The sequence below is a fragment of the Phalacrocorax carbo genome, chromosome 4 (genome assembly GCF_963921805.1).
Source record: "Phalacrocorax carbo chromosome 4, bPhaCar2.1, whole genome shotgun sequence".
Taxonomy (NCBI): Eukaryota; Metazoa; Chordata; class Aves; order Suliformes; family Phalacrocoracidae; genus Phalacrocorax; species Phalacrocorax carbo.
Genome location: NC_087516.1, coordinates 43,781,218 through 43,803,593, shown reverse-complemented (window position 1 = coordinate 43,803,593; position 22,376 = coordinate 43,781,218). Strand labels below are relative to the sequence as shown.

The window sequence follows — 22,376 nt, the reverse complement described above, 5'->3', positions numbered from 1 at the left end:
TGAAAAGGAAAAGAAGAAAGCTGATAGTGCCAAAGACTCCCTGTGGAAGTCAGACAACCACATAAACTCCCCTTCCCCAGAAATCCTAAATTAACTATGACTTTTTATCAGGGCAGTCTCACTTTTTCTTGCTTCCTATTGATCTGTCACATTCATTACTAATTCTGTTTGAAAGAAAAAAAAAAGCAAGCCATTTGATATTTATTATGTTTTTCATGTGTTTAACACATTTTAAAATGACAGCCAAGCATTCAACCAACAGACTCGCTCCCTTTCTCTCCAGCCCCTGATAAGACATCAAGACAATACAACTTATTTTTTTGTGGATTAGAAAGAGCAGACAGAGACAGGACCTGACTAAATTAATAAGTATATACAGCAGATGTGTTATTCAACTTTGTTTGTAAAAGATACCAAAATTATTTAACAGGTGTTTCCAATTTGAAAAATTGTAGAAGGTTTCTCCACCTTAAAACAATTTGGCTAAGGATGAAGCTTCAGGGTAACATTATTTACCTCTAAGGCTCTGTTCCTGAAGGCCTCTTAACACTTCCCAGATATTTCTCTTTTCCCTGCTAGAGATCCTCCTCAAGACTGTGGATTCAGAAAGGGGTCAATGTGAAACATACTGTTCCCTATCCTGCCTTTTGTGTATCTGCATGAAGTGGGGAATTATTCTTGTGCTCACAAGATTTTTCTGAATTTGGCATTCTGGCCAGCTGAACAAACTCTAAGAGAAGTTGCAGAAAAAGAACAACCATGAGGAGGCAGATTGTAATGAGTGAGGTGCCAGCTAGAAGGGAATTTAAGATAAAAGCCACTCTGAAGTTGTGTTCAGGGATGGATCTTGTGGGCCAAAGTAGATAATTGTAGGTAACACATCTGCATCTGGAATCTTAAACATAAGTTCATTGAAAGAGACATCATTTTCAAGCTTGGGACAAAGTATTTTTAAATTAGCGTTTGTGATCCATGCTGGAAAAGCTCACATCATTAAATACTTTATATTTTAGGACACTAGAAGCTAACGCTATGTGTTTAATAAACTCCGCTAAGGAAAAGGGGAAAAAACGCAAACACCTGCTACTTCTTTTATTTCTCTCAGTCAGTTTCAAATTTTACTCTAAAAAGAAATAAATTTGTTTGACGAAAAGTGAGAGACCACTGAACATTTCAGAGTTTTTATGCATCACTAAATTAAGGCTGGAACAATATTATATATCTGCAGAAGATTTTATCCCTATTTTTTTTCTTGATTTTTTTAACTAGCATTAGCCTGTGAATTGAGTTCATCCTCTATTCCCATTCCTCAATTTTTATTCACTTCTTTCTATATAGCTTTTAGGTTTTTTAAAAAGTGTGTCTAATAGGGATGTCCCACTGGATTTTTATCTATTACATTTGTCATAGTTAAGGACAGAGCTTGAAATGAAAATATTTGCATTGGAGCCAGCGATATCATTAAAACCCAGATGATTTTATTACAAATCACCGATATCAACAGGAAAGCACCGGAAAAATGTCATTATGTTCTAATATTTTCTATAAATCCAGCTAAAGTTCAACATAACTATGGTTTAATATTTAGAGTTTGAGGTCTGATATTTATGATGTACAATTCCTAGTAAACAGGAATATATCATAACTGGTACATCAGAATTAACAAACCTACTTCAAACAATGACGTTTCATGCAAGAAATATCCTTTGTTATTTCCAAGCCTGAAAAATAAAGTTTGCATATATTAAAGCTGCCATAACCTATCTATTAAATAGCACCATATACTGGACAAAAAGCACCATAGGTCATGCAGTTTAGCTTTCTACTAAAAAACTGTTTGATGTAATAATTTCAAAAACTAATAATGCTTTATCCTGAAAGAAGTTTATGTTTCTCCTTTCAGAATATGCTTCTGATTTATTTTGTATTTTTTAATTACAGCCCAGGTAGATTTGCTGTTGGTTTTACTATTTTTTCAGTTGTTCCTCTTATCTTGTATTTACAATGTTAGTGTCTTAAACAGAGAAAAATCACATCTCTTCTTATTTCATTTGGCTTGTTTCACCAAGCCAAACTCTTTCACAACCATCAGTCACTGCAGTATAGCGTAAAAATGTCTTGAAATCTAGGTCAAATATTAGTTCAGATAAAATAAATAAAAATGGCCAAAGTATTTCAGAGGTAAGCCGGGCACATGTTGACAGAGACAGAAGCAGCTTTGATCTAAAATTGAGCAGTCCACCTCCTCCAAAACTGCTACAGCACATGAAGATCACCAGTTCCATGTTCACATTATAAAATCTTAAGAGATTACTGTGGTAAAATAAAATTCTTGTTTCAATTTTAAAGAACCCTTAAGGAACTGTCCAAACTTAAGATTATCAGAAGTACATTCTCTCTGCAATGACTTTCTTCCTCTACTATAATATTGATAAAATAATACAAGTGTCACTCTTGAAGGTACTATGCTTGAGAAAAAGAGTCAGGAAAGCACTTAAGTACATACCTAGAGTTTAACATCTGCTAACATGGTTTGACACGAGGGGGTCAGGTGATACAGAACTAAGAATAACAAAATCACCTGGTGACCTAGAACTAGGAAACTAATTGCCCTAATCACAGAATAAACACATTATCACTTTATGCACCAACCGGAATGCTGTTCTTACACATCTTTTCACAGTTGTGACACAAAACAAAAAGGAGAAACCAAGGAGGGAAAATTAGTACAGCTAAAGGATAGTAATTTATCCTTGATGAGTAAGTACCAGGACATTATACTGAGGAGAGCAAAATTTCTGCTGAGATGTCTAAATTAGAAATAAGAGTTTATCTTTATCTCATTTTAACTACTTATTTGAAATCTATTTCCATATACCATAATGAAATGAGATTTTATGCAGCTATTTCTGAACATTGTCTAGAAAAATGTGAAATACCAGCTTAAGCTCTTTTCCTCAGCCAAAACAATCCCAAGGGAGATATGATTGAGAAATATACCTCTCCTCCAGGGCTTACACACTAGCATTCAAAACATTTCCTCAGAAGGAACAACAGAAATGCTCCTGCGTTTCTGATTATTTCTCAGGGGAGAATTTCAACTCTTAGTAAATATAATCTACTTTTCAAGGTAAAACTATTGTTTGCCTGCTTGTTAAACTCATAAGTAATAAATCCTTGTGTACATTGAGGAAGATAGCTTTTGACATTATGTGGAAACCAAGGCAGCATACGTACATATGGCTCACATACTGCATTATCTAAAATTGTTTATCTAATATGCCAAGAGAAGTAAACTGCATGATTCTTTCCAATACCAGTACGCTGTCCAGTACAGTAAAAGACACTGACAGATCGTACATGTGAATAAACACACATGCACTCTGCTAGAGTCCTGACTGCCATCTAGACCGTGGCTTTTACTTATTCAGGGTACAAGCTGCATAGCAAGAAGGTTTTCACTTCTGATGGATTTGTCTGATATTTTGGCTATCAGAAAATCTTCAGTTAACAGCATCTCACAGCTGAGGCCTACCATGCACAATCTGGGAACAGGTCTTCCTAATGTAGTTTTTTCAGGACAGACCTGGGCAGGAAGGACTGAACTATAGAGAGAACCAAGCAATGTGAATGTTTTCTGTTGTATTTACTGTTCACAAAAGTGCTGATCGAGGTGAGACGCACCCTGCTCCATACTAGCCCAAGAAGGAGACAGCATTAGGCATAACATTCTTTGTCACCTGTCCAAAGTTATAATATATTCCCGCTCACTATGATTACACAGACAGAAGTGGAGCCTGGGTTAGGGCAAGACATGGGGAAGGTACCAGAGGTCTTACAATAAACCTAGGATAACTGGCTCATTTTGCAAAAAAAGGTACAATTAAGGGACATTATCTGAGATGATCTCAGGAAGGAGGCAAATTCTCCAGCAGTCAGCATTTTCAAGACATCAAGAATGATGTTTAAAACTGCAGTTCTTTTAATCTCTTGTAACTATACAATGACTGTATGGGAGAGTTCTGACAGCAGGTAAGCAAAAATGTATTGTTCTGCTTACGAGTTCTGTCTGTACATCAGGGTTTCCAAATATGCTTCAGCAATGAAGATCAGAGAAATTTAATTTATCTCTACATAATGTCAGCTGTGTCTCTTCAAGCAAAGATCTGAATTTTATTTACACTTTTCTATACAAAATTTGTCTTTTCCTGCTGCAAGTTTTTAAGGGTATTTGGCAATTTTAATGCAATAATATCTCACCACGCTAGTTCTAGACAAGCCATTTATAAGTAATTTTCTTTCAGACTTCTTGTATTTTTCTGTTATTTTCAAAATTATTAGTGTATTAGACTCCAGATAATCATATTATTCCCAAGCCATAAGAAGATCCTCTATTACCTTTGGCCTCTGTTCTTTCATCTTCTAACATGACAAGGTGCACAAGTATTCTCCAGACACAGACTGCCTGTTAGCAGAAGTATTTGTGGGACTATGGTATTTGTTGTGCTAGGCATTTGATGCATTAATTCCCACAAAAATTAATCACACAAAATTAATACAGAAATAAAACAAATATTTTAAAAGACTTTAAACAGGTATGTAAAATGTCAATTTTTTTAACTCCTGATTTCCCCACCCACAAGGGAATAATAAAGGGGGTATTATTGCAATATGGGGGTGAAGCATCCTTCTCCCCTTTGTGTCATCTACTTATACCATAAATGGCCTGAGGACAAGATTTAAGTGTTAATGTAGCATTTATAGTAATTCTACTTCTAGATATATGCAATTTGAATACATCTGGGCACAAAAGGAATTTTGGAAATAAAATCCTATTAATTATTTGAAATATTCTAGTCTGCATTACGAATAAGATTCAGCTTTGGAAAAAAGTGTTAAACAAAGTTATGTAACTCTTGTGAAAACACAACAATGTAGGCACCTTACATTTTTAACTTGTCATCAGCTTACTGATGGTTCTAGTAGAAAAACACTACTGTTTGTTTTGTTTAGAAATAATATTAATGATTGCACGGATCAATGTGGACTATTTAATAGCTAGAACAACTCTGAAAAGCACCAGCAAGGCACTATAAACTTGCACCACATCTACCTTGTCAAAAGGACTGTGCCCAAGCCTTTTAATAAATCCCATCCCAGGTGTCACCAGAGACCGAAATATGAAAAATCCTAAATGCAAACAGACAACCAGAAAGGATATCACAAATTACTTTTTAAAATGCAGAATGTTTTTTTAGTGAGGAAGGAACTCTATGACAAGAATAAAGAACAGCCTGGGGGAAAGGGTGCCAACAGAGATTTTTAACTCCCCAAGGGTAATGAACAGCTCCAGGGATTTGCTAGAATAATGAGGACTCTGAAAGAGGAAGTTGCATTCGGGTGGTTTTGTAATTGTAGCTGTTTTTCTGTACACATCACTAAGCCTCATGCGCTAAGTATAAGGTCATCATACATGGTTAAGAAGTTCTTTGCAAGATTTATTTCTAGGTGTAGCTCTCAGATATCCCCAAAATAGGGGCTGGACCTAAAAATTAATGCACCTGATGTTTTAGACCTCCTATGACTTTGGAGACCAAATTTGAGGGATTTCATTAGGGATACCACTCGAGAGCTTAGCTCCTGAAGAACAGTTTTAGGAATTTTGTAATGGTATTAGAAAGCACATTACCACGTTGAATGGCTATCATTATTTTTGATTCTTTGTGTGTTTACAGGCACATATTGACGTAACATTTTCTTCTAAACAACAGACATGTCAGTTTCTCATATGAAAAAGATATATTTCATCTCATGATGAAAAAGAGCCCTGAAAAGACTATTTTTAGCCATCCAAATCAACTTGTGATTGTGTCTCTCAAAAAACTGGCAGGGTAGAATCCAGTCTAACTTGTGCCTAAAATTTCAGATACCTCCTAAAGTATGTGTGAATTCTTCATACCGTCAAAAGAGAACTTCATGACTCTGAAGGTTTCCAAAAGGAAATTCTGAAAACTGAGCCAGAAACCCTTTTTTTCCCCCCTCAATTGGAAAAACTGTATTCATAAAGAAGATCCTCATCTGAAGGCTTTTAAAGGCAAATACGTCTGTCTACCTGCCTTAGAAAGACGCCTTTACTGGCTCACATTAGGTGGGAAAGATCTAACAGGCCCTAAAACTTTGGAGGAAGTTAATCAGAATGGGACCATAACATTTTCAGCCCAAAGTGCTTCATGCAATCTGTTCTAAAAATACTCACATATCTAACTGCTTTGGTCTACATAATCTAAGCAGATCATTATTATCTTCTGTATTGTATGTGAAGTGCCAAAACACGAACATTTAGGATGTACTAAGTGTAAAATCAACATTAGGTAGACATGACCCAATCTTACAAACGCTGCTAATGTTATAGTAAGTGACCATCGACATCTGAAAACAAACCAAACAGTTGTTTCAGCTGACCTTTACCTGAATGATATGCTAACACTAGCTATACTATTACATTCATTTTCTTTATTACTACACAATAAATGTTTACTTAAGAGCTGCAAACTCTGTATTTCTGCTATTTTCATCACTGGACGAGAAGCAGATCAACATGCCAGTTATGGGCACCAACCAGAATGTAAGTTGGAAATATACGCTTTTAAATGTATTTTTTTCAATAAAAAGTGACATTACTGTATTACCGCCTTTCTTCAGAAACACTTTTTCTCTATGTTAAGAGAAGTATTCCCAGATAACACAGAATCATCTTTAATTCGTTGTGTTTTGCAGAATTATTCTTATTTCCTTAGCATGAAATGACATTTCCAATTAAATTAAATAAATGGATTTTTTGAAAAAAGTAACGCTACAAATAGCAATAAAGCAAAAGCTTAAAAAAAAGAAAATCCCAAATACTTAAGAAGTTAATAATGAAGGAACTAAGGTAAGCAGCAATTGGTGGCCAAGTTCTGTGAAACATACTCTGGAAGAATTCAGAGTTTGCTCTTCATATTAAGGAAAGGTAGAGTTTTATGGCTTGTGAAATCTAATTTGACTCTTCTTCGCAGTAGGACATCACTGCTGAAACTATTATTGCACACTTCAGTTGCTATTTTAAATAAGCCCTTTGACAATTACATTTTAAAACTTAAAACTTTACTACTTTCCACAACAAAAAACCTATTTAAATATTTGAGGGGGTTAAAACCAAATTACACCCCCTACTGTTTCCGCTTCCTTAGTACTCCTGAGTCTTTTCCAATTTGAACTATAACCTTGAAAATTCCTTTTTACTTACACGCTTCATTTCCATGTGTTTTTCTGTACCAGTACCTACAGTGGCATCAACTAGCAATGATGGGTCACACATAATTACAGCTCGTCTATGTTATTTCTTAGGGGTAACCATTCAGCAACTCACTTATACACTTATAATATATATATTATATATATATGCATAACTCCTTATACAGCAGCTAATTATCAAGCTTTATCAAACAGACAATTTGATAGCATTCACAAATGAAAGCATTGTAAATGGTAGCTGCCATACATCCTTATGTGCAAGAGTCCTGCTCATTAACATTGAAAGTTTAAAGTGAACATCTTATATCAGTATTAAGCCATAAATAAGAAATTAACTTTAGAAAAGCACAAAGTTATAGTTTCATACACATGCCTATTCAGAGCGCATGAGAATAAGGCAAGTCTTAGCAATGGAAATACAAAAGTACAGAAAAGTATCAAAAAGAACATCAAATAAGACAAGTAGAAATCTCTTACTGCTTCTTTCAGGCCTTTGAACAATCCTAGTCTTCTTGTTCTGAATTCCACTTTCATGAAGTGCCTTAAACCAGTCTCTCAATCTGTTTGCAACCTCCCTGAATTCCAGGTCACTGCATACTGAAAAACAAAATGCAGAGCTGTTTAATGTTTTTCTCCTGGGTGCTAAACAGAACTTTTCAAATTATGCTGAAAAAAATAAAAATTAAAACACATAATGTAAACTGATATGTTCCACAGCTTGCTTTAATTCATAGAGTTCCGTTTCATTACTTAGATACGCCTTCAAAATCCAGTTAAGGTCTTCAGGAATAAATGCCTGATGTATAAAGCAATTATGAAATTATACATACCTAGAAATTAAAAACATCATTTGCAAACTACTATAAACAGTTCTAGCATAGATATTTTCACATTTCTCTGTAGATGAGACTGTATGGCAGAGACACTCATGACAGTCTGTTGGAGTTTCATTTCTATGTTAATTAAGGCAATAGTTATGAAAGCCATAGCAGAACAGGCCAGAGATGTGATTTATGCAGATAATGCAGGAACACCCAACCTGCTTTCCTGTGCTGAAGCATGTAAAGAGGGAATAGAGTTAACAGGGAAAGTGCTTCAAGAGTGTCCTGAAAGCTTATTTGATTGTAGTTTTACAAGCCAACATTCATGAGCACCTAACTGCAAACAGGCAACTGCACACCCTACAGCTGCTCAGTGATGGAAAGGATGGCTTCTTTGACCAGAAACAGCAAAGGCAGGAAAAGCACGCAAGGCCAAAGAGAGCATCTGTAGCACCAAGAGCAGCAGATTAGTAGCAGACTGGCTGAAGTGTTGTACAGTACTGCTAGTTAGTACTGAAGCCATCATCAGAAGCAGGTAACAAGAGATGTGCAGTGAGGAGGCCTATCCACCTTCACTATTAAGCTGCTGGAGCAGACAAAGAAAAGGTGTGCTTGGGGCAGGAAGATATCCCTTCCAGAACTCTGTTTTCCTATTTCATGTGTTTGAGAGAAACTGAGAGAAGAGAAATGATAGGATCTGGAAGACGACAAAAGCAGGAAAGGCACTGGATGTATGCTTCCGTAGGTAACAAAATACTTTCCACTGCTCTTGTCAAGAGCTATCGCTTCCAAATCAGAATAATTTTCCAGGTCCACCGGTAACTGACTAAGCTACAATCTGAAGAGATGCTCTTGAAAATAAATCTCCAATTCATCTTACTTTTCCTTTATTATGTAGCGATCCATTATATTAGGTGACATAGCCTTCAGCACACTTTATTAACTTGAACGATGCTGTGAAACAGCTATTAGTATTTTAGAGTAAGACTGAAACATGTCATTATGTCAAAAACTATCAATGCCTGTACAACAGCAGGCACCTAAGCATTTGTTTATTCATTCTTTGCTGAAGTCTCTTTTGAGACCGATTCTCTCCATGAATGGCTTAGGTGCAATCTATACATACATCTGCATATATTATGAACTGACATTTTAATAGAACTTGTATTGTGCTCCTCTTGTGTAATGGAATAATTTTTTCTGGTAATTCAATACAGAATGGGGAATATTTTTTTTTTAATGATATAAGGGCATTTATGCTCAACAATATCATATTGCAGCAACTAGATGAAAACAGTCTCCTAAGCCAAGACCACATATCATAATTCAAACTCGTGGGATTTCTGTGTTTGCTACAAAGACACTTTCCTTTACCAATCCTTGCAGCAGCTGACAGGTCAGCATAAAGAATCAGATATTAACTTGGGACACCCTGCTCCTCTTTAATTTCCCCTCCCATTACAGGAGAGAGAATAATATTCCTTCTCTAACTATCCTCCCTTGGTTTAAAGAGAAAAATGTCTAGAATTGAATCAAAGGGTATGGAGAACAGCACAATCCTTAGGGGTACCTGACTTGCCATTTAACTGCTTTGATTTATCAACCCTGCACAATACTGTGCAATACCACCACAGGTCCCAGAAATAACATAGCTACATTAATCTAGTGCACTGGTCTGCCTATTTTAACCTGCTTCTAACCTGTCTATATGCAGTGCTACTCTGATTAACCTTTGATGCTGAGGTGACCTACTCAGAGCCAGCACACAAGCTCACTCACAGGCACAGACACAGACATTTATCTATACATATGGGAGGGTGTGTGTACATATACATATCGGAGAGCATGAGGAAGTGCCAGCTACCAGTAAAAGCTTAGCTTGAATAACATTAACAGAAAGATGCACATGGCAGCTGCATGATGGAGTGAATGTATGACTTCCTCCTTTCTGTAGAAGTAGCCAAATAGACATACTGAAGCTAATCACCTCCTAAGCTCACTAAGGAATGGAGGTAGTGTTTCTTAGGCTATTAGGTACAAGACTAAAATAGAGCTTGCTGTTTCAGCATCTGGTACTAGCCACTGTCATGCATAATACGACATAAAACGACATTTTCTGTGCTCCTGTGAATTGCATTCCTTTTAAAATGGAAGGTACATATAGCACATTTTGGGCATCAGACACATCCCTTATCAGATCTCAGATTAGGGGCATTCTTCCAACTCCAGCTTCTTATAACCCTTTTCCAAAACTTTGCTTGACAATTAAAATTATGGTTTTTATCTCAACATAAAGAATGAGAAAAATGTAATGTAATTTTTTTTTTAATCTTAATGATTTTGATAACTTTATCACCAGAATAGATCACCTTCAAAAATCAAGGCAATGCAACCAAACTGTAATTTACCTATTTTACACCCCATAGCTACTCAAGTGCTGCAGTCAGCTCTCAATCATGGCAGGTAATTACATTTATGCACAGTGAATTTTGGGTTCATGACAATTCTAATATGTCAAGTAAAAGCAGACGCCTTTTATATGTGAAATATACTCAAGAGATGCAGCAGAACTACACTAATCCACACACTTCATAATTTATATGGACAAACTGTGTTCTCAGCAAGAATGTAAAGCATGTGTTTATAAAAATACCTAATATTTCAATATTTGAGTATCACACTTTTATCAAAGAACATCTAGTTCATTTACTAGCACCTCAGAAAAAAATTTAAATGGTAGAACCAGCCAGCAACTTAAAATTCTTGCCACGAAACTTTCTATCAATCATTTGATTTCCACAGGATGCTTAAAATGTGTTAAAATTTTGAGTTGGTTAAATAACAAATAATCATACAATTTAATTTTGATTGCTGGAAAGTAAAATAAACTGGATTTTTTTTTTCTGGTTCCCAACCCCCACCCCCCACCCATTTTGGAATTTTTAATTGAGAAATTTAAGTCTCATATTTCAGTACACTTACTATTTTCCAGAATGCTTTTCAAGATCTAGCTATCCTAACATTAAAATAGCAGAATAAAAAGGAAAAAAAAATTGAGAATGTATTTTTCATTTTATGGTTCCTGCTAAGTGGTTTTGGTTGGGGCTACTTAATGTTAATTCCCCACCGTCTGATGTCAGTGTTCACTCACTTCCATGGTTACCCTTGCATATAGTCCTCTCTAAATATTCTGTTACATGATATTGGTTGATGCATTTCAGAAACATAAAACAATCTGATGAAAATAATTCAGATTTTTATATTGTGATTAGCGGGGGAAATAAGCCATTACTATCCTGACATGAGAATCAGAAAAAAAAATATAAGAGATCTTATTAGAACATGATATTTTATACTGGAAAGTGACGACGCAGACAACAGATTTACATAAGTGTGTAAGAACACAGGGTATTAGTAGTGGGAAATAGATCCTTAAAGTAGTACAGCTATTTCTATAGTTAGAGATTAGCATTTGAGCACCTTTGGGCCAAGACCTCCCATTTTCCAAGTTATTAGGCACAAGGTGCTTGGACTGCTTAAGCCATGCCAGCAGCAGGAAAGCTGCACTCGTTACCCCATCAGGCAACACTGAAGAAGAGGACTAGTGGCTTGACAGAGAAATTTTCTCAAAGGAAAAGACTGAAACTTTTGACAGTTCCCAAAGGTAAATCAGGTAGTAAAACCCCAGTTTGGCCCTATCTCAAAACAGACATGCATGTCAAACCTTGACAGAGAAGACCCACATGCACTTTTTTATTGACACACAGTGGTGCTTACAATATAGTTTATATAAGTAGCAATTCATGTGATATCTAGGAAGTCAACATTAAATTTGCATAATATTTTCTTCATTAAAATTATATATTTATATGAATTAGAAAAGCTCTAAACTTACAGTATTCTCAGGTTTGGGGCTAAACATTATTATATTTACTGCTTCAAATATTATACTTCTAAATATACTACGATTGATATTTCAAAGATATTCCAAATAAATTTAAGTAGCACTCTGCCTTGCATGAACCTGCTTCCATGTTAAGTTATAAATACATAAACCCAGAAATTGTGTATTAGTTTTTTTGCATGTTCTTACATTAAGAAAATAATCTGGAACCTGCTCTACACCTCTCATATGCGTACACAGAAAACTGCAAAACTGCATATCGCTCTAATGTTATATGCCAGAAACCATAATTTACAAATTTCTGCTGAAGTGTTTTTGTATGGTATGCATGGTGTTATATTGTGCATCAGCCTAGGGTAAGATTATTTACTCTATAAAACATCTTACAATTTCGGTGAACCAGACAGCAGGTAATACAATTAACGTCTGAAATGATTTGAAAATTATTTGGAAATTAAAATATTCTCTGCTTGAACTTCAAGAAGTAGGAAGTATCCAACTTTCATAGCACAAAAGAAAGAAAAGACAATAAAACAAAATATACAAAGGTCAGAGTAGTTAAGAGCCAATTCATCACCAAAAGAATACATATGATAGGTTACTGTCTTATTTAAGAAGCAAAAAGCAAGCAGAGTTGATCAGGTTAGAAAAACTGACCTCCATTTTTTTCATAGGCTTTTAGTTAGCAAATTCATTTATGAAAAAATACATACTTAGCAATTAGCCAGCAATAACTTCATTGTACCTGAGCCACTATGGACAGGTAATTTTTTGGTTACAAGATATTTCTGCCCACACAAAATATGCGTATAGACTAATTTAATTGCTCGCACATTCGGTCCAGCAAAAAAAGAATGCTGCATATATAGAAGTAATGCTAAAAAAGCACATTGATATTTGTCACATATATCAGTACCCAGGAACATGTATGATTAAAATTGCTGGAAAATAACAGAATTCTTTAGGTCATCCAAAGAATAAAAAATGGTGGTACTTAGACATTATCTTTATTCGTTATTAGCTCTTTAAGCATTTCTATATTAAATTAGTACACAGATTCCATATTACTTCTTAATATAAAATTATATTGCTATGGAATTTTCCTTTCCTTTTTGTTTCATAATGAAGTCGTATTTCTATACTGTGGCCGAAATGACTAAGGCAATATTTGTACATTCTGAGTAAACTGAGGGCCTCAGACTAGAGCAAGAATGCCATTTAATATTCCATGTATTGAGTCAGCCATACGTACACAGACAAACTGAAGATTGTTATCACATGGGTATTAAAAAGGTATAAAAACCTTTCTAACATCTTCCACGTGTTAAAGGTCTGATTCTGAATGTCAAATAGCTTCAACCATATAAAAGTATTTTTCTGAAAGCACTTATCACACTTCAGATTTTTGTTCCTGCTTTGACACATAAAATGTAGCAAAATAACCTTTAAAATAGTAAAATAAACAATTTAATTCCCACTCACACAAACTTATTGATAAGTTTGTTCAACTTTCCAAAAATATTCAGATGAACACAGAATAGATGTAAAAGACTTCAGTCTAAAAAGTAGCTTTCAGAAAGTCATAAGAAGCTGAGAACAAGATTCTAACATTATTACAGTTACAAACACAATTTCTCTTCAGAGGAGCTGGGCTGCACAACCTAACCCTGAGTTATGCCTAAGTAAAATCTTTAAGTCACAGAAAAATCCAGGTATATTTACTGAGAATGTCTACAGTTGGCTTTGTTTCTGATCCGCATCCTGTCTCAGTACAGTACCTGCCTTGGCACTCCACCTTAATTCACAGGGATTTATGTGAATAAACCTTGCAGTCTGTAACAGAAGGATCAGCCTAACACTCCGTTCAATAGAATGGCCATTTGCCATTGAAACGTGCTTGCTCAGGGCTATGCTAAAATGGTGAAAAATTATATTAATTAATGGGTTGATACATTCTAGAATATGTTTGGGGACTTTTTGTCCCAGTGATCAGCTTCTAAAGATACACGCTGCTGAAATTATTGTACTCATTGGTCTGTACTGATTTAAAATAGGTCAAGATGAGGTAATTCAGATCTATTCAGACTATTATTTCACTCGATAGACTGGGAGATGAATCTTTAATGGCGAAAGACAGACAGTAAAGGTTGCAGAAGGTTAGACAGTAATCAAAAAATGCATATTAAATTACATGAATCCACTCAGGAACCTGCCAAGAAGTACTTCTGTTTTTGTCTAATGCCAATGCAAGGCATTTCTGCTATTACTATAAATTTTAGTAGCCATTAAGAGAATTAGTATGGGGTAAAGTGAAGTCGCTAGCTCAAAGGTTACTGGAGTCTCCTGTCATTTGAAGTAATAAAAACTGTCTTTTAAAACCAACATACATGGCTATGCAAAAAATGAAGGGATCTGGAAACTCATAGAGTACCCAACCCAGAAATACCCTTATAATAAATATTATTTAAATGTTAGGTGGAACCAACTGTTCAATTTGTTTTCACATAGACTAAATGTTACAATTTGTGTTGGCATTTGAATATAATTTACTGATTGGAAGAAGAATATTTGAAAATGCTAATCAGTATGTGTTCTTTCAGTGCCTTTCAACTCAAGCTAATTGATAAGAAGTAAAAATAGTGCTACTGGAAGCTATAAAGACATACAGAACATATTTTGGAACTAGCATAACAGATTGAATTCCCTAATGCATTTAAACAAATCTTAGCTTTCTGACATAACTGAAAATAAGTTATTTTAACAGTTTACTTTTTATATAAACACATATATATATAATTATCTGTAGTTTAACAAGTGTAAATCATTACAATTTTGACATAATAAGCACACTGAAATAGTGTTGTATTAAGGAGTAGCTTTTGTTAAGTGAAGGGTCAAAAAGCAATTTAGAAAAATAAGAAGAAGCGATAAACACACCTCACAGTATGTAGCATCATTGACAATAATATATGGACCACCAGGCTACAGACGGAACCTGTGTCTCTGTTTACTTCAGGAAGAGATACTTTCACATACTTTTTCAGCAGCAGACCTCAGTTCAATATTCAATTCCAAGAGCAGAAGGGCTGACAATTTTGAAGGAAGCTATATAAACCTAAGGAAGTTATTAGCACACAGTTTAACAGCATTTTAAGTGTAGAACTCACCCATTGATCTGTCGTCTTTTGTGTCCCACAGCCAGAACATTCCTAAAGTCGTTATATAACATGGCACTTCCATTCCCAAATCCAGTAATGGCCCGTTAGCCTGGAAACTATGATTTACTGACAATATGGCCAGTGGGGTTAAGTTGCAGGAGAAAGATTAAGGCTTTGTTTCACAGTGAGATATGAAGCACCCTGCCCTGCCAGAAGGCACACTTCCAAGACGCAATGTGATACTCCACTATCGCATTATGTGGTTGTGCTTGCCACCCAACTCTATCACGTGTTTCAAGATACACAACCCCTACAACCAGAACTGCAGATCATCCCCAGCACATACAAGCTCATGCAATCAGGCAGAACTATATTAATAATTCACATATATAATAACCAAAAAGTAAATATACAGAGAGCATATGGACAACTTGAAGAGCAGGGTACACACCAACTACCATCTACAGCAAATTAGGAATTACCCATGTGAGATGGGTAACTTAACAGTCAGCGTGTGCTAAGACTTCTGATCATCCCAACTTTTTCTATGTGTTGGAATCGCTGCATATGATCACAGAATAATTTGTGTTGGAAAGGAACTCCAGAAGTCATTCAGTCTTACCCTCTGCTAAAAGCCGGTCTGGTAACAGCAGGTTGCTCAGGGCAGTGCCCAGTCATTTACGTCCTGTGATCACTGTGCCGTTCACATGAAGGTTCCTCGATACACAAAAGACTACCCCTCTTTAAAAGGAGTAATATACTACTATCTATTATCTTGTAACTCTACATCGTTTTCCCTGAAAAGTACAAGAGCATTTTTGCATGCTGTAACTCGAGGATTGCACCCATCCGTCCAGGATTGCTAGACATCCAGAAACCTGGTTACAGCAGCAATTTCAACTCAATTGTGAGAAGCATTGTTTAGGGCAGTCCACAGCTGACACTTACGTAGTCCAATGCCCTTTCAGTGCATTACCTGCCTTTCATGTACTAATGTATGGCTGCACAGTAAAACACGCATCTGAGATGCACCGACGAACTGCACATCCAGTATATGTGCATTTAAATGTATTTATTTTCCAGGGGGCCCTTTGTGAAAATATGGTAACCTTAATACTGCCATTAGAATTCAGGGCTGCCTTTAAAGACAGTATCTATAAAACCAGAACATTATATAAAGCATACTTACTCAGCATCAGTACTCTGCAAGGCTGCCATTCTGCATAGGTTTATGAATTTAGCCCTGAGGAACTGACTGCTCAAACTGAAAATTCCTGGCTCCAGACTAAGGGCTAGTCCCCACTTGGCTAGCTCTATATGTCTAAAAATACCAGAAGTAAAATTGTATGCAAATGGTCTTACAATTCCTGCAATATAAGGCAGCATTTATAGCTCTGTATCATCTCTGTCACAAATGGGAAGAATAACATATGGCAAAAAGAAATGTGGCTGCAAAACCCATTAAATTTGGCAAAAGGACAAAAAGCCCTTCAAACTTGTAACTAAAGGATGGGTTAGTAATTTCAGTCATCTTTTTACAGCCCTGTATGTATAATCAGAACCTTTTTTTTTTAAAAAAAAAAGGCTGTAAATTGAAAAACTTCATATGTACATTTCTAGTTTTGTAAGCTCATGAGTTTATTAGCCATCTGTTACCTCTAGGGCCAATGATGTTAGGAAGATACCTTGAAATTAACAAATAAAAGCATTCTGATTTCCTTACTGTTTAACTAAACATAATGAATTTTCTACTTCAGCTAGCCTATGTTACGAGATAATTAATATAAATGCTGCAGATACCGTATCAGGGAACTGCAGCTGCTTATTCTTACCGCCTCAAATTAATGTACCATACAGACATTCTGCTCATGATTAATACTTCATAAAATTTAAAATTATTTCAATTAAATTACATTTTCATAAAATAGATCTGATCTTTTTGTGTCCTCACAGTTTTAAAGACTTCACATTTAAATATAACAGCAATTTCTGAGTGCAGGAAAATTAATAGTAACCACAACACATAAAATTTATGTGCTAAGATACTATTTTTAGTTTAAAATGTGTAAACTTACTAAAACATTGCAATTAAATATGACAACAGTAATTCTTTAATCTGTCAGAAGTATCACAGACCTATTATGATTTGTTAATTTATTTTCTGGAGGATAGTCAATATATATGGCTTCCGTTGCTAACTGCTGCTAACCTTTAGTGTTGGTTATAATTTCTCATCATGCTCTGTTACTCTGAACTATTGATTTCTGAGGAGTAAAATGATGTTATTAATCTGTAAATTGCATACTTAAGAAGCTAGAGGTTTGGCAAAAACGTTAGATAGCAAGGAGATGCTCCACTGTAACATGTTATATTCCAAGATGGTTTCATTCCCAAATATTTTTATATATTCAATTGAATCCAGTATTTCACATAATAGAAGATGTGGAAAGTATCAAATACGGACAGAACAGCAATTTTCTAAGTGGTGAAAGCTTTCCAGTCAACCATACCCCAAAGGTGACGCAGTTTTCCAAATTCAGTTTCAAGGATCCCTGAAAACACTACACAGGTCTGGTACAAAGTCAGGACATGTTCTTCCTTTCAAGGAGAAGACTGACACGGTCCCGCAAAGACTTTTTTTGCATTTGACACAAAACCCCTTGAAACCTAGTAGACAAGGATAAAAATACCACTGAACAATGCTATTTATATAGAAAACTTAAAAACATATATTATTTTAAATTTTCAAATGAGACGTTTTCTGAAATCAAAAATGTTTTCTGCTGATAAGAGGCTTCAAAGGTCTACCACACCAGGTAATTCTGCGTGCAGAACCTGGAAGGGACTGATGGACCTTTCTTTCTGTTGTGAAAGGAAATTATCTTTGTGCCTTGGTAGGACTGTCTATTGGTTTGCACCTTTTCTCTTGCAGGGAAGGACAGCAGAATTGAACATTGGGCTGAACAATCACCAACTAATAAAAATTAACTAAAATCTGTTCTGCAGGTGTCTGGCATAAAGGAATTTTACATTAGACTGGATCCCACTGAAGTCTGACAGGTTTAAGGCTGGCATTGCAGCAGTTTTCTTCTTTTCATATTTAGATTGTGATCTGATGCTTTAAACTACTTAGTACTTACCCTAACCATTGGGCTTGTGTGTCCTTGAATGCTTAATCACTAACATTGCTCTTAATCACTTAAAATTGGGCATTAAAGAGTACAGTTGCCTGTAGACCTCTCAGTGAGGGCTGAGAGGGTGGAATCACTCCAGTTTAGCTAATTATTTATGTCTTTCCTAAAGCAAGGCCATTGGTGGTAGACAAGCTCTTTCTCTATTACTGAAGAAAACTATGGCAGTCAATCCATTATATCAGTAATATAACAGCAGGACCCAGTTCCCCAGCACAGGAATCACATGCACTGAGATGCAAACTCTACTAAACTGTACCACCACCTCATTGAAATCAGAACTCTACTTAAGTAAATGCAATCTGCAGCTGTCTCTCCACACAAATTCACTAATCAAAAGTTGAAGGAGAAATGAAGAAAGCAATGATTTAAAAAATATATGATTAGGATACAAATCCCTGAAATGTTTACACGTGCATACATGAAATATATTAGCAAAGTGCAATTATGTTTTGCTAGTCTATGCACTGAACACCAAATGGATTGTTCATGAAAGTCTGATGTAGATCAGAGAATTTTTATGAGATATTTATGAATATTCATAGAGAAAAGAATTTATTTAGCCTTGGTAATTTCTAATGTTGATATTCCTATACATATTTTAAATCCAAAAAATCCTGCATTACCAACAGTGATCCTACTAAGTTGCAACTATTATTTTTGGAGAGGAAGGGAAATTTGATCAAAGTGCTGTTTTATCAATACATAAGAAGGATATGAGAAAAGCATGCACTGCGGAGGCATGTGAGTGTGTGAAAATGTTGGAGGGTACAATGTATGATAGGATACCATTTCCAAGTTAAAGGACTGTAAATCTGTTGCTTTTTTATTCATATAGTCTGCAGGAACTAGTCCATAGAGAAAACTATTCCCAAAGGTCCATCTGAAAGGAGAACAGCTACTTTACCTCAGCACAGTGTCTGGCAGCACACTAACAGTGTAGATAACCAAGGACAAGAGCCAAGGGGCAAACCATTGAGCTACATTATTTCACAGTGCAAATATACCTTTATGTGCTCTCCCGTATCCCTTCAACCCAAGTTTGTGGCCCAGAAATGGAGACCATGTCATGTTCAGTATAAGAAGTAATGACTCCAGAGCAAGTTAATGGTTACTGACTGTTTCACAAGGCATGGCAACATTCAGAAAATAAATACATTTTGGGTGCTCTCTTAGTTTAAGAGGCGGATTTTACACCCTTCTTCAGGGGACATACTGAACTGCAATGCTGAAGATGAACTGCATATCCTAATAAATTGCTTCATCATAAAGCAGTTATTAAATAAATATGTGTAAGTTTACCCTTAGTAAAGCTTTCATCTTTCATCATCTCTTACACGAGAAGAGAAAATAAGACTTCCAGAGGTTGGCACCCTTCTTTCAAAATAAAATTGTCAAGACGGAATTAATGAAAAAGGGAAAAATTTCCACCAAGAAAGCTTTCCTGTTTTTTCATGAAAATATTCAGGTTTTTTCAACCTGTTCTACCGACTGATGTACTGAGATAATGCAGGTTTTGTCTGAGCAGACTGGATTCTAAACCCAGGGCTGCTGTTTTCCCATCACAGATCAGGGTCCACACTAGATATCCAGTTCAACCTAGCAACAGCATCTGCCTTTTGGAAAGCTTAAACTATGCTTTTCTGCTCTAATATATCCTACCAGTTAGCAACAAAATAGAAAGTTCCTCATCTATATAGCCTTTCCCTTCAAATTGAACAAAGACTACAAAGGAAGAAATAGAAGGCATTTGCCATTTAACCAGTTGCATTGAGTAACTCTCCTAAATTCTTTTAAAGATGCCAAAAATAGAAACGAAGTTATCTGAATTGGCGACAGAAGACCCCCTATAAGTTTAACAAAATCAAAGCACTCAGAAAGTTAATGTGCAAGGCCATCAGAGACTTTGTAGCTTTTGCCACTTGCAATAACACCAAATACAATGTTGAGGAAATCCATAGTTGTAACACTGCCACTTAAGATGTCAGATCTATAAACTTTCTCCAGAAGAACTGATGGCATTTCTTTAGTTAAGATGAATGCTTGGTCTCCAAACGGCTCAGTGCATTCTTCTGATATCCATACACTTCCCATGGCATCTAGGAAACACATGGTGTTCCTTGGGAACACTGTAGTCGCTGAACAAGAACTACGGTATATATTACAATTTGAGCCCATCAGAGAGGAAAATCAGGCTTCAATCAGAAAATCTGCAAAAGGAAGAAAAACTAATGAAAGGAATGTAAAACCGCAACTGAATGTATTCTATTAACCTCCTTCACAAGCTTACTAGACAGGAAAGGAGACAGAAGAAAATTTTGACTACAGGAAATGCAGGAAAACAGTAACATCCCATCATTAAGAATGACAATTCAGTGGCTGCAGAGCTATGCATTAGAACGGCTGCTTATGGTCAGACCAAACTCTGTCAAACCTCATGTCTTGTCTCCAAGAGTAGCTATTCATAGATGTTGTGGAAAGAGCGATATTGTTGTGGTATGCCTTCTCCTCCTGCTCGATCCATGGCTCAGAGGTGTCTTGAGCTGACAGAATTTAAATGGGTTATGCAGAACCTGATCATTTCTGACTATTTGCAGATTTCATGTTTCAAGGAAATACAAGCTTTCTTTTTATGAAAGCACAAGGAGAGAAAATCTGCTTGATCAAGATCCTCCTGAAATCCATTCACTACCTCTTTGTCATCCTATAAAGGTAAACTTAGGAAGCACAAGTTGCAAACCCTATCAAGAAATCACTCTGTAGCCAACACAACAGGAGAGTGAAAAAAATCTCTATCGCTGTTTATGAGACTCTCCTGTTTACTTGAGCCAGGTAAACAGGCAGTGCCTCCACTCATTTTCTTTTTCTAAGATGGATGTGGCCTATAAATACTGGGACCAGCTTCTCAAAAGCTATGGTCTGTGTGGGTTATGGAAGAATGTAAGAGTGACAACAGTATGTCAGACCAAAGGTGCATCCAGCCCAGTACTCAGTCTCCAAAAATGGGAAAAAGTGTATGCATGGTGAAGGATATTACAGCAGAACAAGCATTGCCTGGTCTCCAGCTACTTGTTCACAAGGGACTTCTAAAGCCACATATGAATCTATAAAATTAATCTGGTTTCTTTCTTGGTAGCCTCAACCCAAGGCACATGTAATAAAAAAATCCACAAATTTTAAAATAAAATTTCAGGTTATGCTTTTAGATATAAAACTAGAAACAAAAGAGTACAAAACCATTGAATACAAAGTACAATGCTAGCTTAAACCAGGTGTTCTTAAGTCCCCAAAACATGTCCAGGACTTTACTGAGATACCCAACTTTGACTGTTTCTCTCAGCCCTGAGAGATTCAATGCTACCTGTAGAGCCACCAACCCATCTGGTGCAAACCACAGACAAGAAATGGCCATTCTCAGAGGTACTGGGCTCCAAAGAAAACCATCAAGTCTTCTTCATATGTTTGCAATCCTCATATAAGATGGGTGTGTTACAGAGAAACTTTAATACACAGAGTAAACTGAGGTGCTCTGTAACTTCAAACAACCCCAGATCCAAACCAAGCACCATGAGGGTTTGGTCTTGGTATCATGATGTATTTCAGGAAGTGGTGCTTTTCAAGCTGCAGTCGATCTGCATGGGACTGCATTCTACCTGCACGCAGTCTATCTGCACGGCTATTTGGCAAGTACAAAATTTTTTGAAAGGGGCTGCTTACAGCAGGCACAAATCAGTACCATATGTATGCAGAACAGAACAAAGCATATATTGCTAACAAAGACCACTACATCTTTAAGCAAACTTCTTAATGATACTAAGGTATGTTGAGAATTTTGGCATATTTTCTGACATTTAGAGAAATTATCATCTTGAAAGCAGTAATAAAATTCTTGCTGATTTCAGTACAGCCAGAATTTCATCCCCACTTTGGTGCTCTCTAGACCAACTACTTTGTCCTTTGAAAAGGAAGGGAATACTAACACTAATCAACAGACATCGTCATGGTTGTT

The 22,376-nt window shown here is 36.0% G+C and overlaps 1 protein-coding gene across 1 annotated transcript in view; it reads right to left on the bottom strand.

Moving 5' to 3' along the window:
- Positions 1 to 22,376, bottom strand: part of SPOCK3 (SPARC (osteonectin), cwcv and kazal like domains proteoglycan 3) — a 229,735-nt gene that overhangs the window by 13,034 nt on the left and 194,325 nt on the right. Inside the window, exon 7 of the mRNA XM_064449758.1 lies at positions 7,771 to 7,890. Within this exon, the coding sequence (XP_064305828.1) occupies positions 7,771 to 7,890 (120 nt within the window). The remainder of the gene's footprint in view (positions 1 to 7,770; positions 7,891 to 22,376) is intronic.